This window comes from Pagrus pagrus, assembly GCF_965226575.1.
Source record: "Pagrus pagrus genome assembly, chromosome: 18".
NCBI lineage: Eukaryota > Metazoa > Chordata > Actinopteri > Spariformes > Sparidae > Pagrus > Pagrus pagrus.
The window spans coordinates 22,604,128-22,621,584 of NC_140202.1; the positions used below are offsets into that span (position 1 = coordinate 22,604,128).

At 41.8% G+C, this 17,457-nt stretch overlaps 2 protein-coding genes across 5 annotated transcripts in view; both read right to left on the minus strand.

Moving 5' to 3' along the window:
- Positions 1-167: 167 nt before the first annotated feature.
- senp2 (SUMO specific peptidase 2) lies at positions 168-6,865 on the minus strand. Of its 2 annotated transcripts, none has more exons than XM_084382088.1 (17): positions 6,532-6,865; positions 5,793-5,854; positions 5,589-5,701; positions 5,318-5,384; positions 5,132-5,213; positions 4,854-5,016; positions 4,248-4,354; positions 4,045-4,127; positions 3,810-3,858; positions 3,646-3,718; positions 3,402-3,542; positions 3,177-3,308; positions 1,823-2,047; positions 1,642-1,721; positions 1,467-1,551; positions 1,279-1,374; positions 168-1,170 (listed from the first exon to the last, which is right to left on the minus strand). In XM_084382088.1, the coding sequence occupies exons 1-17, from the start codon at positions 6,708-6,710 to the stop codon at positions 1,108-1,110; spliced, it is 1,800 nt and encodes a 599-aa protein (XP_084238214.1). In that variant the 5' UTR covers positions 6,711-6,865; the 3' UTR covers positions 168-1,107. The 2 variants fall into 2 exon arrangements, with proteins under 2 accessions (XP_084238214.1, XP_084238213.1); XM_084382087.1 differs by having other exon boundaries at positions 3,402-3,545; positions 6,532-6,864.
- Positions 6,866-8,077: 1,212 nt separating this feature from the next.
- The window catches only part of pcnt (pericentrin), a 38,392-nt gene continuing 29,012 nt past the window's right edge, over positions 8,078-17,457 (minus strand). For 2 of the 3 annotated variants that reach the window (XM_084381043.1, XM_084381042.1), the window contains 17 exons: positions 15,763-15,933; positions 15,416-15,605; positions 14,798-15,132; positions 14,580-14,682; positions 14,225-14,397; positions 13,846-14,121; positions 13,597-13,748; positions 13,275-13,404; positions 12,244-13,035; positions 11,936-12,124; positions 11,632-11,850; positions 11,206-11,432; positions 11,042-11,121; positions 10,809-10,950; positions 10,597-10,724; positions 9,195-9,344; positions 8,078-8,576 (listed from right to left, as the gene is read on the minus strand). In XM_084381043.1, coding sequence (XP_084237169.1) covers positions 8,533-8,576; positions 9,195-9,344; positions 10,597-10,724; positions 10,809-10,950; positions 11,042-11,121; positions 11,206-11,432; positions 11,632-11,850; positions 11,936-12,124; positions 12,244-13,035; positions 13,275-13,404; positions 13,597-13,748; positions 13,846-14,121; positions 14,225-14,397; positions 14,580-14,682; positions 14,798-15,132; positions 15,416-15,605; positions 15,763-15,933 — 3,501 coding nt within the window. In that variant the 3' untranslated portion in view covers positions 8,078-8,532. The remainder of the gene's footprint in view (positions 8,577-9,194; positions 9,345-10,596; positions 10,725-10,808; positions 10,951-11,041; positions 11,122-11,205; positions 11,433-11,631; positions 11,851-11,935; positions 12,125-12,243; positions 13,036-13,274; positions 13,405-13,596; positions 13,749-13,845; positions 14,122-14,224; positions 14,398-14,579; positions 14,683-14,797; positions 15,133-15,415; positions 15,606-15,762; positions 15,934-17,457) is intronic. The other variant, XM_084381044.1, reaches the window with a different exon arrangement.

Here is a 17,457-nt window from a genome sequence, read left to right on the forward strand (position 1 = left end):
TGACCGCTCTCCAATTTCAATTACATTCCCTGATGTAGCAGACCACCAAGTAGTAACATATTGTGATGTAATACTGAGGTAAATGTGACACGTTAGAGTAATATTCAGTCATATTATCTACCTCCAGATGAACTCTTTGTCTTTTACAGTGGTATATCAAACTCCAATTTTACAAAATGAAATACTTTATTACAGGGGGAGGGGGGAAAATCACATTTTCAAAGCATGAACTCAAACATGCATGTGTGAACAGTAGTTTTCTATGCAGTATACTATACTGTAAGTCAATGTAATAGCCCTAAATAGCCTCTTGCAGTATGCTCATGGAAAAGATTCACAGACCTAACAGCGCCTTTTGTACAGGAAAAAACTATTAACGCTCCACTCAGAGGACAAACAAACTACACACACACTTTCCAAAATCACTTTCTCACCCAGTCAAATCATAAATAATAGCAAACAAACATACTATAAGCACTCAACCATGCATTTTTGTTCTGGAAAAAAAAAGGGGATGGGAAAAGAGGTATTTTGATTATCATTTTTGAGTGTCTTGTCTAAATAGAAGTGTTGTTAGTTGCTATCCACTCTATTGATCAGAATTGAGGGGAACAGCCAAATAACACCAAGAAATACTGACCTGCAACAATCTAATTCAATGAAGATATGACAGAGTTATATGCGATGTAGTAATTTCCCAAAATACTCAAACGCATGGTCTAAGTTGAGCTCAGTGTCAGAAGGCTGAAGGCACTTTAGGCAGAACTTCAAACAGTAAAACAATCCAAAGTCAATGAAAAAAAAGCCATTCAGTCAGTAGTGCCAAAGCTTGTGTAAGACATACACTTATAACGTCTCCAATTACAACTCAGAGATTACAAAATGTTAATATGTCCCTAACAGGGAAAGGGACATAATCGACTCTTAAGACTAGTGTTTGATTTCTCCAGATCAGAACAGCCAGACCCGGTTAGATTTCAGTCAGCGGAGTCCACTTCTTTGGCCCATTTATTTATTTTTCTTCACCATGTAGTTACTGTACACAGGTGCTGCTCCCATTGAGAAAGTCCCTGTTGTTAGGCCTTTAATTGAGATGGTTGCAACGCTCTACAGCAGCTTCTGATTGAGGATTTCCCAAATCATTAACTTCCTGAAGAGAGGCATGTGGCACTGTAGAGAAAGAGGCAAATGTTACTTTAAGATTTTATATAATAATATCGTAAAAACAAGCAAACATAAAAGAATCACTAGTATATCAGGTGAATATAAAGTATATACCTGTTTAAAGGTGAGAGGCCTTCCTTTTGCGATATAGTCAGCGTATTTACAGGCAAAAACACCACAATCACTGCCATTTTTCTGCTGGGGAATCTCCTATAGAGGCATGAACAGTATGCAAAACATTAATCTCAGAGTAAAAAATCAATTCAATTTAATGATGCGTCATTCATTTTTATTTTACTTACAATAGCCCTGAAACTTCCAACAGTCCATTTGGCGCTGTCGAGTTCTCTGCCTTTCTTTGCTTTGTGCTCCTCTTTAAGGTAGAGTCTGGAAAATGAGCACAATAATGCCACTGACTCCTCAAAAAAAGCATTTAAAATGACCAGATAACTGAAGCTTAAAAACATAACGACTCACAGTAAAAGACTACAGATGTCATCGTGTCTCTGGCCCATCGAGTCATACGACTTCACTGTCTTTGACTTAAAATCAATCACCTAGATTGAGAGTAGTGAGAGTGAGAGAGAAAAAACAGTTCAAAAGTAGGAATATGACATGGTGAAGAATAATAAATCTAGTCACTGTGGGTCTGACTCACAGCCAGCGCCCAGTGGACGCCCAGGTGCAGAGGGACCAGGACGAGGTCGTAGAGGAAAAGGTCGACAGCCTTGGTCCAGCGCTTCACGGCAGTGTGTCCTCCCGCCTGCCCTCCTCCTCCACCCCACAGCTTAGGAAAGAAGAAGGTGCTGAACGAGTAGACTTTTAATGCTGCTGCTTCACCAGAGCAGCGCTCCATGACCAGGGAAAGGTAGAAGTTAATCACCTTTGTTAGAGGAAACAAAAAAGGGATGGGCAACATATCACAGGTTAAAAAAAGACATTGGTCACATTGGTTCTTAAATACAACTGCAAGACTACTTGACTGATTCTTCAACATAAATATATTGACTTAAATGATTATATAATCTATATATACACAGAGACTAACTTGTCACTGTTGTCAGCAACACACTGGTGTATAAATAGAAGTGTAAGAGGAATGCTTACATGGAGCATCACGGTTGTATTAACCACATTGTGCGCTGCTAATTTAAGAAAGCAAGTCACTTGACAAACTTTGTTTCCGTGGCTACTGGGCGCAATAGCTGCTACTACTGCCAAACAGACCTTTTCTGGTATGTGAAACACTGACAATTCACACAGAGATGATTAAATAAATCCACTGTTCATGAAGAGGTAGGTGGCATTAGCTTTTTTATGATGGTCAGCATTTTCGTGGGAGGCAGCACTATAAACACCATGAAACACTTGCAGAGAAACTGCACAGGAATATGACAAAGTGCAAGAACAGTCTCCTCTGATGAAGGAGAATTGGTCTGAGAAAAAGTGTTTATTATGATTATTATTATTATTATTATTAGACCTTTAATTAATCAGCCAAGTCTCATTGTCATTACAAAATCTATTTTTCAAGGGAGCCAAGGTCAAGATAGCAGCAACGCCATGTTTCAAACGACATTAATGTGAGCAATAAAAACACAGTTAACAAAACAGACACTATCAACTCACAGAATCATATGCCTAAGAGGACAGACAGGAGGAAGCGGATGTAACTAAGGTCGCAATTGCAATTTCTGATTAAATTTGCCTCCCAACCCTTCACTATATTTGGCAGCAAATCTGGGGCAAAGAACATAATGGCCTGTTTGCCAATTTCAGTGTGAACTTCAGGATGGACAGTAAGAGGATGTCATTTGAGAACAAACTATATGGTATAGTATATGTATGATACAGTATGTTGCCAGTGACACAGATATAAATGGGCACAGTCTACATTATCTATGTCTTTGAGTGTCTCCAAAGCCGACTGTATCTCACAGAAATAAAGCTATGTTAAACAAAAATAAACACACCCATAATTAACTTACTAAAAAATGTCTTCACTCTCTTACCTCATCGTTGAGCCAACCACCTTCCTGCAGTGTGGCGAGGTCTCTCTGTGTGATGCGTAGTTTGAAAGCTGCACTCAGAACAAGGTTGGGATCACTCTGAGCCAGAGCACAACTCACTTCTGCTGCCATCTCCTACACAAAAAGACAATACATAGATCAAATAACAGAAAATGTATTGATGCTTTCTTCAACACAGTGACTACAAGTCATTCCTGACAAACACACCTTGGTCAGCCGAGGTATGTCCTCATCAGTGTGTCTTGAATGTGCTGTGTGTGCATCAGGGACGACAGCAGGAGTCTCTCTGTCCACTAGATTGAGACGTGTAGCTACTTCTGTTGAAAGGTCCAACTCTGCTGCCTGTTTCTGCTGCAACACAGGTAGACATTACAGAATACATCTGCGTTTCCACCTCAAATTATAACATAATGCTTTGAGATGTCTTTTGAGAGTGAGAGGAAATGAATACCTTTGCACATCTAGAAGGTTGTGTGTCCTCAAAGGCTCCACTGAATGACTTGCTAAAGGTCAAACTACCCCACCTGAGGATGAACCATATGCAAGTTATTAAAATAATCAAAGTTCATCAATGTACATGACAGACACACATATACATTGATGTGTTATACCAACCTGTCCTTGGTTGTAGTTGCATTTCTCCATGTAAACACACTTGGGGCAGCTGTTGAAAAAAGACAAGTGTCAGTTGAGCAGGGTAGATTCATCAGAACACGTTTACTGGACATATTTTAGCCTAGTCTGAATCAGCTGACTGTGTAATCTGAAAAGGGATCCGCTAAAGGAATTCATTGTTTAAACCTATTAAACCCAATGGCCAAAACAAGTAGGAGGTAATTACAGTTATTACCTGTGTATGCTGTCTTCCTGGGCACGGATTCAAAGGCTTTTCCTGAAGCAGCAGTTTTGGGATCACGCTGTGACAGCGACTCACTGAGAAGCAAAAGGAGAAAACGATCTTAATGGACTAATCAGCGCATGTCCACGAGTATGTTATTACAGATCTTGATGTAATTTCTAAAAACGCCACGTGAATACCGGGGTTTTACTCACTCTTGCGGTTTTGTTTGGTTGAAAGGTAGTGGTTGGGTTTTGCTGTATTTCTCTGATACCATCTCCAGCAAGCGCCTGTAGTGCTCCTTATTATTCTGCTTTATGGTCTAAAGGGAGAACACCAATACATAATAACTCACACAGCCAAGTCTTAAAGCATGTTTAAGGTGCTATAAGGGGGTTCTCTTGGTAAATATAACTTTAAAGTACACTAGGTGCTATGAATACTAAAAGCAGTAAAGAAATGCCATGCTAGGTTTGAGGTTATTTAGAAACAGTGTCACCAGTACGCAGTTTGTCTACAGGAAAGTACTGACAAGGATTTTTATTGTCACCAGAGTGCCTCAGATTTCTTGTCAGACTGCCAATCAATAGTATGGACTTCCATTACAAGGAAGCTGAACACTTTCTAAAAACAAATCTAAGGGATCTGTATTTAAGCCCGAAAAATCCAGTATTGGTCGGGCTTCAAACTATATTAAAAAAAGAGTATTTTTCTCACAAGTGTTCCCTAATATAGCATTAAGGAAATGTCAGACTCATGAAGCATGAACGCAAATGATGCAGGATTATAAAGTATCTTTGCCAAATAATAGCTTATCTTACCTCTTCGACAGTAAGACTGGGCTTGTAGCAGCGGTTGTGTCCAAAGCCATTGCAGGTTGGATCAGAGATAGCATTTCCCGTCCTCAGAGCAGGTCTGGAGGGCAGCAGCTGGAGAGAGCCTCTCCTCTCCCTGTCGGGGAGCCCTGCAGACAGCCCTGCCCCACTGGATACAAAGAAATTTTGCACATTAACAAGTGAGCATTGTCAAAAGGCGACACTGATATCTACACCAAACTAGGTGAGTGAAGGAAACTGAACCGTGTCAGTGGATTACTTGCCTGTACTTCCTCATTAAAGGAGGTGAAGAGCTCTGAAAAGGATTCTTAACACCCCTTTCATTCATTCCACCCACTGGTTTACCTGTGGAGAAAAACAAAATCAACCAAATAAAGATGACGATAAGGATGAGAGGGCTACAGTGTGTACGAAAAAGCAGTCCGGCAATAATCGCAGTCCTCACTTACTCATTCTCCACTCAGTACTGTTCAGCCATGAGGTGTGGAGCTCATCTATTCCCATCAGAGTAACCGGCTGGATCAACAGAGGAAATGCAAGGTTATTAAAAACATCCCAAATGGGTCCTGAGTGCATTTTGGATGTAACACACCTCTTTTTAGAGCGGTTCACTTGTGGTCAGATGAACAGAAACATTGATCTAAAATGTTCAATACACTTCAACTGTCCCTGCACCAAGTTTGGCGATACACATCTAATAGAGGGAGTTGTAGCACAAACCTGTGTCTCCTCATAATGCCTGGGCTTCTCACACCTGGTCGTCAGGGGCTTCCTCAGCCTGAGCAGACCCGCTACTCCGGCCACAGTCTTCTTCACAAAGCTAATGACTACATCTGACACACAGGACACCGCATGTTAACAAACCATCTTCATTCGTGGGAGATATTTGGATTTATTTTTCTTTTAAACAAAAACAAAGCAAACCTCTTCTGCGTCTTTTCACCTCTACAGGATCATTTTGGCAAACACCATCTGCAACATCAACACTGTAACAGGAAAAGCAAGGTTTAAAGATGGATGATATATCAAGTATCGTAATATTCCTCAGCAACACAATATCTCTTACATGTTATGAGTATTACTGTTCCAGCTCTTCCTAAAATGGATTCAGTCTCATACAACTGTTCTGCAATAAATTCATGAAGGAGCTTCAAGTCGTTTTAGAGAGGTGTCAATATAAATATGAATATTAATATATAAAAACTCACACCTCTCTCAATACAATACAGGTCTAGGGTACCATGAACTACAGCCTGTAAAATGAGCATGACTCTCTATAACTGTTCAAACAAAAACTGCATAGCCTTCAGCACAGGATTTCTTCAGGGGCTGGTATTTGGACTGCACTGTTAGCTAGGCGCTTCAGGTAGCTCAAACATTACACCTGGGAGGCTGGTGGTGCCTTCAAAAATCATATAGGGAATTTCAAGTTAAATATTTCTTTACTAGGGGAGTTTATAAATGAGCTGAAATACAAGTTGTATGAAAAGAAAGGAAGCAGACAGTTTAAGCTAACACTGTCAATATCACAATAACAGAAGTAACCAGCTACAACACCAACACATATCTGAGGGATGTGTGTGTGTACCGACAGTTCAACTGCTATCAGTGAAGACCTTCACAGGGTATAAAAATAGTCTTTATCTTCCTTTATCCTACCGACCTCTGGTAGTTCCGTTTAGCCGGTCTGCCGTGGGTCTCCTGCCGCTGTGCACCCACGTTCACGCCAGGTAACGTGGGTTCCTCCTCGCTAATGTTACCTTTCCCGGGCCACTCGCTGGGGTTTCGCCCCCTAACGGGCTCAAACAGCGACGAGATTCCGTCAACTATCCATCCATACATCCCAGACAAATACGAGAAAAGTGTAACGGGGTCTTCTACGCGGTCCAGGACTATTTTACCGCCGATAAGGTGACACACAACGATCTACGACACACCAGGCTACCGCTGGGTTAGCTTCCCGTTAGCAGCGCTGTGCGAAAAACGCGACGGATGTGCGTCACTCGGTGTTGACGTTTACTCAAGTGCGAACGGTTTAGTCGCCTGGGGAAAACGGGCGGGCGGAGTTCTACCGTACAGCTGGAGTTGACGCAAGAAATGGCGGAATGACCACAATCGGCTTGTGCCGACTTAATAAACGAACGGACTCCTGAGCAAGACGGTAAAGAGCGTCAGTTGCAGATCAGAAAGTCATTGGCCTCAGCTGAGCCGCTCAACTCTTGGTTACGTAATAATGGTTAACATCCCAGTTACTGTAACTCAGAACCACTAACATAAATGAGGAAAGGTCTAGGAATTAATTGGCTGCTTAAAACAAACAAAAAAGTATAATGAAAGCGTGCCAATTAAAAATTCAATAAAAGTTAATATCAGTTTTGTAGTCCCCCCAAAAAACTTATGCACTTCAGACAGGGTGCAAAGATTTCAGCTTTAAAAAAGGTGTAAACAACAAATTAATTTGGGAGACGAGGATTATAGCATGAGTTGTCAGGAGCCCATTTTAATGTTTATTTCCATTATTTGTTGGACATTTTACAGCCCATTTACTTCAGTTGTTTGGGAGAATGCTGCAACACCGTTTTCATTTTTTGGGTGAACTTGTCCTTTAATACCTTATAAATTTGAATTACGAGTATTTTTACTTTTATCATGCCTTTTGTATACTTTTTGTCTTTACTTGGTGGAAATTTGAATACAGAACAATCATAAATCTCCCTAAAATGGAAATATGAAAAGGACCTTTTTCATTTAGAATGAAATTATTCCATTAATGCAAAAAATGGACAGAAAAACACCAATTGTTGTTTAAATCTGAACTATAAATGCCAAATTTAATCTACACAAGACACATTTCTAATCTCACGGATATGTTGTTAGTTTGATCTCAATAATCATCCTCCACCTGGCTGTGATTGATCTGAATGGGCCTTTACATTGTTTAGTGTCTGTTGTTCTGTTCTGCAGATATTTTATTATTGTTTTATTATTTTATTATTATATTTAAAGACAATTTATGTTCAGTGAGTTCATCCCATACACTGTGCAAAACACCCCCTAAGACATTGTTACTTGTGAATTTAGCGTATATAAATCAAACTCAATTGACTTTATTAAAGTTGAATAAATAAGTAGCATCATCGTGCAGAAATGACAGATACCCCATGATATACTTGATTGAAGAGAGCAGGCAAAGAAATAAACCCAGTCTGTTTGATTTGTTAGCACACATTTAAAATATTGATCAACTTTATGGTAGAAACATAGATAATACAAAAACACATATGGTTCACCTTTATGCAAAAACACATTAGCTATGTGCGTCATGGATTTTCAGTATAAAACCAGTGCAAATTGGGACACATGTACGATGAACATCAGTCCTATTTATATACAGTAGCTCAAAAGGGTAAAAAACATTAGTAGAAAATTAAACATTTAAAATAATGACAAACGTTTGTTCTCGCAACAATCCAAGAGAGACTTTCAAAATACTCCAGTACAGAGAATAGAAAAATTATAATAGAAAACATTGAAAAATAATTTATATTATTATTATAAAAATCACATGTCATCAAATAATTCAAATGTAATATATTCCTTTCTACAGATTTCTACATGTGTAAGGCATGGACAGTTCTGTAATGATATGCAGACATTCATTCTTTCAGTGCTCAAACAACTTCGGATCGGGCTGGAGAACAGAAGAACCTGAAAGGACACAAAAACACAAAACGTCAGGCAAGGTGGATGAAATTCGTTTTTTTAGCTTCTTGTAAAAGCAATATATTTAAGAGTTGTTATTAAGGCAACTCATTCGTGGGTGAATATCTGCTACTACTGCCAACAGCATGAACAACTGAAGCAATCTAACACAACAGTAAATATAAAGGCATGTTAAGGCATGTCAGCAGAATCTCCCTCATCATCAGATGAAACAAAGCCCTTTTATACCATGAAGACAACCAGTTTCACTTCATGTCTACATTTATAAAACAAGCTTTGTAGGTAATTCACTACAGAGAATGAGCTTTAGGTTGACCTATAAGCCAATTTCAGATAATTGAATGACTCAAGTGGCCTTCATGACAAGGAGACTTACTGTTCAATGTGAAGGATTTTTTTAAAACATCAAGCTTAATTAAAATCTATGTAAAGTTATAATTCTCACATGCTTTAGGCTTCAACATGAATGAACAAAAATACAGGAGGATCAGAAACCATTGTGTCACCATTTTGTGCACTGTGTGACAAGGCAGTGCCCATCCCGAGAGGTGCATTGTGCTGCTTTATCGTTTGGCGGAGTGAGTATGTTACACTCACACTCACCTGGACCATTCAGGTAAAGGGGCGACAAGCAGCTCAGGTACAGCCACGTGCTATTCTCCTGCAGCCAGCGCTGCCGATAACCAATCATATCAGGGGAACAGGCTGACTGTATCCTCCTTTCCTCTTTGGGGGTTAAATGAGTCTTGCTTACTAGGTTGGGAGATGATAGAGCACACAGGTTTTGTGGGATTTAATAACATGCTGTTTTGCAGGAAGTGTAAGGCCGCCAATCAATAAATTGTCGTGTACTGAACTCTAACCAGCATCACAGCATTTTCTGTAACCGTTTCTCAGATGAATGGAAAAACACTTCCTGGAAAACGAGCGACCAAAATAGGAAACATGCATCGAATGCTGGGATCAGACTACACAATGTTTTTGTCTTTTGATATTGTCATCGTGTCAGATTAGTCATTCATTGTCTAAATTATTGCATGAATTGACCGAGAGACGTGGCAGATAGGGATGCACGGTCTTGGATTTTTGCTGAACTAGTTTTGGCCAAATGCACATATTTTTTCCCATCTTTTTGCAGAGAACATCATGTCTCTCCTGTAGTGGAATGAACATACAATTATTCCTACTCCTATTCTGTTGGTCTGCTTGGTAGCACTTCCACTACTTGGTCAACGGCTGCACATAATGAAAGCCAGCAGGGCGATGTTGATACTTAATTTTAAAGCCTTTTTCAACCGACAGGGAGGACGATGCGGATATAATTGTCCGTCCCTAATGGCAGACTACACACCGCCAGATGAGCTGTGTCCTTTTTTCCTTCCCAGCAAGTGTAAAAGCAAAAAGACATAATTCTCACTTTGACAAGTTTACAGCTGTTCACAGAAAAGTGATCTGGCTCCTATGGGCCAAAGTCAGTGAGCATGATGTAGAAGTAGAGATGAAAAATGCATCTAAAATGCTAGTCTGGACAATGTGAGGAGTCCCAGATGTGGCTTTGGCTCTTTTTCATTTGGGCCATTGACATGCCAAGATTGTGTGGTCTGATCTCGGCATAGGAGCTGTACAACATTTACCCAGTGCCCTGTAACATCTCCCAGTGTGTTATCAGTCACTTTTATTCTTATTAGGCGCTGAGATCCCAAGAAGTTGTGATAATGATTGATAATATGTCAGAGTGAGATGCCTTGAAATTTGTGGGTACCACTACCAGTGTCATTTATGATCTAACTGCACAATGCCCAGAACAAACATGTAAGTTTAAGTACAATCAACGGAAGCCAGGAAGTGACAGTTCCCCAATCCTTTAACTGATGAATGGACACAGTGTTGACATTAAACCCAGTGTTTCCAGTTTGCAACATTTTCCTCCACCATGGTCCATTCAACTTGTGTTTTTGACCCAAATTTCACCTGTTTCACCCTACTTATACTTGATGCTGCTCACCATGCCTGGCTCCAACCAGCCGCTGCTGGACTTTCTCTAGATGGTGGATATACTCAGTTAGCGATCGCTCTGGATCCTGAGACGTTCCTCCTGAATGCCCTGAGGCCTGACTTGTGCTGGAGTACGAACTGTGGAAGGAAGAAAGCTCAGTAATGAAAAATTACCTTAATTACATTACATTTGATTAGTCTTTGCTGACAAGGAGAACAAACCTTTTGTGCAACCTAAAGGGTGATTTGATGGGTGGGACGAGGGCTGACACTGTGTCTCGGTGGACGGTGCTGCTGTCTCTGTTTGGCGGTGAGGCAGAATTTAATCTTGGATGTTGTTGCCTTAAAACTTCAACTTTAGGTCCTAGAAGAGATGTTAAGATTAAAAATCCACCCACTCATACACACACAGTCAAGTGATGCATATTATCATAAATTGTGTTCACTGAGCCAACCTGAAGTGTGCCCATTGACAGTCCCAGACACAGACAACCTTCTGATCGCTCTTTGCCATTTCCTGGTCAGGAATCTCATTCTGAAAAAACAGTGCGTGATCAGTTTTATGAATACACAAGGTCAGAGGAAACTTTAACATCTTTACATCCTGTATGCTCCCTACCTTGAGACAGCAATGACAACTCGTACAGCAGCCCTAAATCGTCCAAGTGGTCTGCGCTGGGAGGAGAGTGGGGGAGACGGCCGGGCCCCCATATGAGCGATGAGACACAGAGTGGCCTGTTCACATTCCTGGAAACCTCCCAGCAGCAACAGCAAGTAACGTTTCTGGTACACCAGAGCTTTCCTGAAGCTCTCAGCACGCAGGTAGCGCTCGTATAAACGCTGCACCTGCAAGCCAATAAACAGAGGGTAGGTTATTTCTTTCAAAAGACAAGGCCAAATCTATTAGGGTGGTGTGCCAGTACAGATTTACTGCAGTAATTAATCTCGTAAAATCGATTCATGGACAGCTGTTGCAATGCCATGTCATTCGTTTCTCTTACAACACAATGCACACAATGTGCAAGTGAACACGTCTTCTACTGACCTTACTGTTGCTGGTCACGTCATTGATGGGTCTGTTTTCAGTTTCTGCAGTGACCTTGGCGAGGTCATCCTCCACGCGCCGCAGCTCACGCTCCAGGCAGGTGAGTCTGTGTTTGAGGGTGGCTCTCTCCTGACTCAGTGATGTCACACGCTCTGTCAGCTCAGAGTTCTCCTTCAACAACGTTTCCAGCAAATTGGGTGATGACGGCATGGACGGCATCTACGATGAGAAAAGTACACTCAAGTTTACAGCTTTACATGCATCAAACTGTGATGATAGTACACTGGGATAACCACTTGTTTACCTGCTGGTTTTGTTGTGCGCTGCCTGCCTGGAGATGCTGTGAAGGTGCAGCCTTGTGTTGCTGCCCTGTGGTTCGTCCAGACAGCCTCTGAGCAGCCATCTCTTTCTCCTCTCTCTCCAGCTCTGCCAGAGTGCGCTGCAGCTCCTGCATGCGCTGCTGGTCCTGTTGCCTCAACAACTCCAACTCACACTAAAGTCAGAAATAAAGCAGTGTGTTTGCTTATTCAAATGTATCTTAAATATATGTGAAAACATTGAGAAAACTAGTGGGTATAGAAAGAAATAGTAACTAGGTTTGTGATATTTTACCAGTTTGTTGTTGGTCCTCTCCTGTCGTCTCTCCCTCTCCATCTGCTCTTGCCTCGCCTTCCTCCTCTCCCGCTCCCATTGCTCCTCCCTCTCCCTCTCTTTGTCCTTCAGAAGTCGCAGTCTCTCCTTCAGCTCTGCTAGCTCCACCCCTTGGCGTCTAGACCGCTCTCGCTCCACGTCCAAAGCACCGCTGGCTTCCTGTTTCTGCTCCTTCAAGGTCTCCATAGCTACACGATGTCGGGTGGCGGCCTCCTGCTCCCTCTGCAGCTCCTCCCTCTTCGTTCTCGCCTCCTCTTCCCATTTCCGTTTGCTCTGCAGTAGCTCAGCCCTCAGTCTGTCCATCACAGATGCAAGCTCCTCCCCCTGCCTTCGCTCCTGGTCTAGCTGGGTGCGCATGTCGGAGATGAACTTCTGATCTCTGGCTGCATCCGCCTCGTGTCTGCGGTTGAGTTCGTCCACCTGCCTGGAGCAACGGTCTCTCTCTTCATCCAGCCTCCTGTGAGCATCTGCGAGCTTAGAGTGAATTTCTGCTGAGCGAGATTCTGCTTCAGTGAGAAGACGCTCAAGACAAGTCTTTTCTTGCAAGTTGATCTCTTTTTGGTGAGCAGAGAGTTGGCGTTCATCTTCTAGCTCCTTATGAGTGTCGTCTACACGTTTCTCCAACAGCATACTGCGGGACCGTTCAATCTGGAGCTCCTGTCTGAGGTTGCTGCAGGCCACACTCTCCTGCTCCAACTGACCCTTCAGAGTCATGACCTCTGACCTCTGCTGCTCAGAAGATACTTGCAACGCCTGGAGAGGAAAGAGGAAGGTCATCTTTCAGAGTTTTTAAAAAAGAAAGCTCACATACACTCTGGTTACACGCTCTGGATTCCTCACATTCTTTGGTCTTAAAAACTCACTGTAGTCTGCTACAGGTAATTATATCAATGTTTTTGCTGGCCTCTGGCTATTAGTTTACCATTTGAATACCAGCTTTCATATGAGGATTTGCAGTATATTCAGTTGCATGTTTTTAGTCCTCATCTTACCCCTCTCCTTTCGTCCTCCTCTCTGTCCTTGCGAAGACTCAGAGCTCTCTCCTGCTCCAGTTGTTGTTGAAGCTCCTGGACTCTGGTCTGCTCCCTTCTCGTAGCTTCTTCACCCTGATCTACAGCCAGCCTGAAGAAAGCACAATCCTATCGTTACTTTTTTATCACTTTTGGTTGTCTTATATGAAAGCATGTTTGCATGTGTGTGACAGAAACATGGTGAAGAACAAGAACAAATAGCTGATTTCACCCAATGCTTGGCAATAGACAGTGTCATCTGTTTTTGTATAATATGTAAAGTTGTGGAGGTGTGCTTGAATACCTTAGTGACTGTATTTTGTTCTTTTGCTCTTGCTGAGTGTCATGAGCACATTTCAGTTGCTTCTGGCTCTCCTCCAGCTCTGCCCTCAGTTGGGCTTCAACATGTACACTAAGCTGATCTCTGTGCCACTCATCATCACCTCTATAGTCAGTCTGAGAGAGAAAGGAGAAAGTGATCAGCGCCGATAATCAATAGAACCAATATAAATAATAATTTCACTAGAAGTCTTTTGAAATCACAGAAACTCACTTGTGTGTGTCTCTGGGCCATCCGACAGAGCAGCTCTCGGAGAGCGATTACAGTCTCCTGCAGTGCTCTCTTCTCCTGCTGCCAGCTCATGGGGGGGTTGGAAGATGATTTGTCCCTTGGGTCCAGCAGGGTGCAGCTTTCTTCAGAATGATGCTGTGTCTGACTCAATGAGAGGGCCTTCAAGTCCAAGAGGTGTGGCTGGGTTGAGGAAGTGGCACGACGCTGGGACAAGGTGAGAATTCGGCAGCTTTCTTGATACACTTTCTTCAACAGACCCTGTGGAAAGACGGAGAAAGAAACGGAGTGAAATCAAGCTTGCTGTCAAATAAATAAAATCATTGCTAAATCAAATCAAATGCTAAATATAAATAAAGCATACCTGAAGCTCAGGTGACAACAGGTCGTCACTGTAACTCATACTGCCTGCAGCACTATCTGTGTTAACTGTAGGGTTAATTCCTCGGCAGCGGAGATACTCAACAAACTGAGCATCCAGCCTTTCAGTCTGTTCCAGCTCCACTCGCAGCCTTGCACCCAATTCTGAACTCACATCTGACACACAAGAGAGATCAGGAAAAGGTTAATTCGAAAGGTCTGGTGATATTCTACATTTTTGTTATTGGCAATGTTCAGAAAAAAACCAAAACCCCAACACAAGTATAATCTATGTAGCCAAGGCGAATACCATGAAAGTATTCACAGACAACGGTCTAGCTCAGTGTGGAAATACTCACTGCTGCCATATCCATCACTGGCCCATTCTGGTGCTGACATGGAGGAGGTGGAGTCAAGAGGAGATGGAGGTGCTGTTATGTCAAGTCCTTCCAGTTCACGCACCTTAGGAAAAAAAGTTTTAACAGATATTTAACCACATCTGAACCAAAGAAAAAACAAAACGTTTCTTACAAAACGCTCAAAACAGTAACATGTATGGAAGTGTTAGACCACATACTCTGTCAGTGTCCAGTGAGTCAAGCATGGAGAAGTTGTCAGAGACTGACACAGAGCCTGGGGAGTGGGTACTCTGCGTGGCTGGATCTGGTGTGATGGTCCTGGAGTGTGGGGGCTCCATCACAACCCTGGGAGAGGTCTTGATGTGGGGAAGATCCAGGCCGGTGCTGTTCAGAGCGCTGATCTCAGAGAGACGAGAGCCGAGAACAGAGGTGTGGAATCGCTCTGGGATTCTGTCCTCTGAGCATTCGAGTCTCCTTAAAACCTCTGGAGAGCTCAGAGAGGCTTCATCACGAGAGATGCTCACAACCTCCTCAAAAGCTCTGTGAGAAATATCTGACAGATGAAGAAAATAAAACATTTCATTATGAGAATACATTTCTGTTATGCCACATTCTTTAGAGGTTTCCTTGTGGAGTTTTAGACCTCCAATAGCACTGTGGAGCTCTTTTTTCTTTTCTCCCTGCTTTGTTTATCTTGAAGGAGCACTCAATGTATCTATACAATAAATTGAAGCCAAGTTTTCTCTTAATTAAACTGAAACCCACGACTAGACCAACATCACTTGTGCAATATAAACATTACAGAGGGCTTGTTTGAAGCAAAATTTAGTTCTCACCCCTCTGTGGGTATCCTTGTTTGTGAGGATGTGTGTCCTGCTGGTGACAGTGTTGTCTGAGCTGTTGTAGTTCTCTCTTCTGATAGGCCAGTTCCTCTTCCTGTACAGACAGGTCTTCTTGTAGAGCTCGAAGCTCTGCCTTCAGCTGCTGGTTATCAGTCTCCAGGTCGACCAGGGCACGCTCTTTGGTCTGACAGGGCAGAAATATGTGACATTAGAATCCAACTGTCAATCTTAGAATGAATCCAGTACTGCCACAATTTCAAATCTCACAACAAACACTGGATCTCTACAGAAAAACACAACTTATACATAATATTCTGTACTTAGTTGTCTAATATTCCCACCTGTCCTTCCTCATGTAGTTTTTCAGCTCTTTCTGTGCTGGTACTCAGACCCTGTTTCACTGCAGTCAGCTCTGCCCGCAGAGTCTGATGCTCTAATCTCAGTTTGGCGAGCTCAACCTCCTTCTGTCTCAAGGCAGTGTCTGCTTTAGCCAGGGTGACCTCGGCATGGGTCTGAAAGGAAGGGACACATTCTGTTTAGCAGCTAGAATCAACATGACTAGCTAGACTTAAAATCAAAACCCTGCATGCACAGATCACATTTTAGTTTTATTTTGTTCATAAGTTTCCTTTACTCTGGGAAAAATCTACTACTACTGTTTACACAAGAGCAGCATCAGATAACTTGCTTTGCGGTCTAAACAGAGATTTAATGAATAACACATGTACTTGATTAAACGAATAACACGTGTTTTTAAATCTGATTCAGTCTTTTAGGTCTACTGCTTGATAACTCTTAAGTACCCTATAACAATGGCTACATTTGCTAAAAACAACTATGAACTCATTTAAAACAGATCAGACTACAAAGACGTGCAGCAGCCGAACATATGCACTACAGCCTCCATGCATTCCTGGATTGTAAGAGCAACAACTTCTTCTTACCACATCCTGCCAAGAAAGGACGTAAAGAAATGAAAAATAAAGTGCATCAGAGCTTTAAAAACAACGGCTCGCAAAGAGTTTCCTCCTGCTTCCTCATTTTAATGTCACTTCCTCCGTGTTAGTAAGATTCTGCCGTCTCATGACCGACGCTGTGATGACGTGTTACGGCAGTTAACTGTAACCAGATGTGGTCTTGCCTGCAGCCGCTAGAACAGCTGTACACTAGCAACAAAGCAGCAGCAAGGTATTTCCTCTGCAGACACGGGGCCTGTTGAAGCAGGTTTATCTAAGTTATCTGAATTATATTGGTGAGTAAAAACCCTGATTGCCATCAAACCTGGAGCATAGGCTGAAGAAAAAGTCCCGTTCCACTTCCTCTGACCAGATTAAGGATCCGGTCAGTACTTTGTTGACCACAGAAATTCTAAATAATGTATATTCTGAGATATAATGACAGTTTAAAAGACAAGGGATTATTAACATCCGTAACGTATATCGCATAGGTAGGTAAGGTACTATAGTTAATAATAGTTAAGAATTGTTTCACAAAATTTAGCGATTTTTTAAGGGAGTCTGGGGACTGTTTTTTTAGTTGCCTTTACCATTTACTGTACTAGTATTTGTACATGTTAACTGTCAATAAAATGTTGTCTTTAATTTAGTGTAAATGATGAAATCAGTTGAATCAGTGTGTACAAAAACAAACGGGAAGGTACAACGATGCCTCGACATACTGTCACATCTCACAAAAGGAAAAAACAACTTAATGTATTGCATTCAATGCCGAATTTACAAGACGTGAATGATGTAGAATTAGTCATAACTGTCTCGCGAGTCTGGGGATTTTGCTAGTTCGATGTGTGGCTGAAACAGACAATGTGTTCACAAACATCTGCTGCTCACATTGGCAGGTTAAGAAAACCTAAACATGTACTTTGCATTGCAGTGAACCAATTTAACACCAACAAATCTCAGATGATTATTTTGTACTTAGATTTTCTAGATATTTATTACTTTTACTAAAGAGGCAACTGGAAAATTATGAGGTGCAATGTTGTGGTTTTGGTTTGCATTTGCTTGTGCTTTTAACAG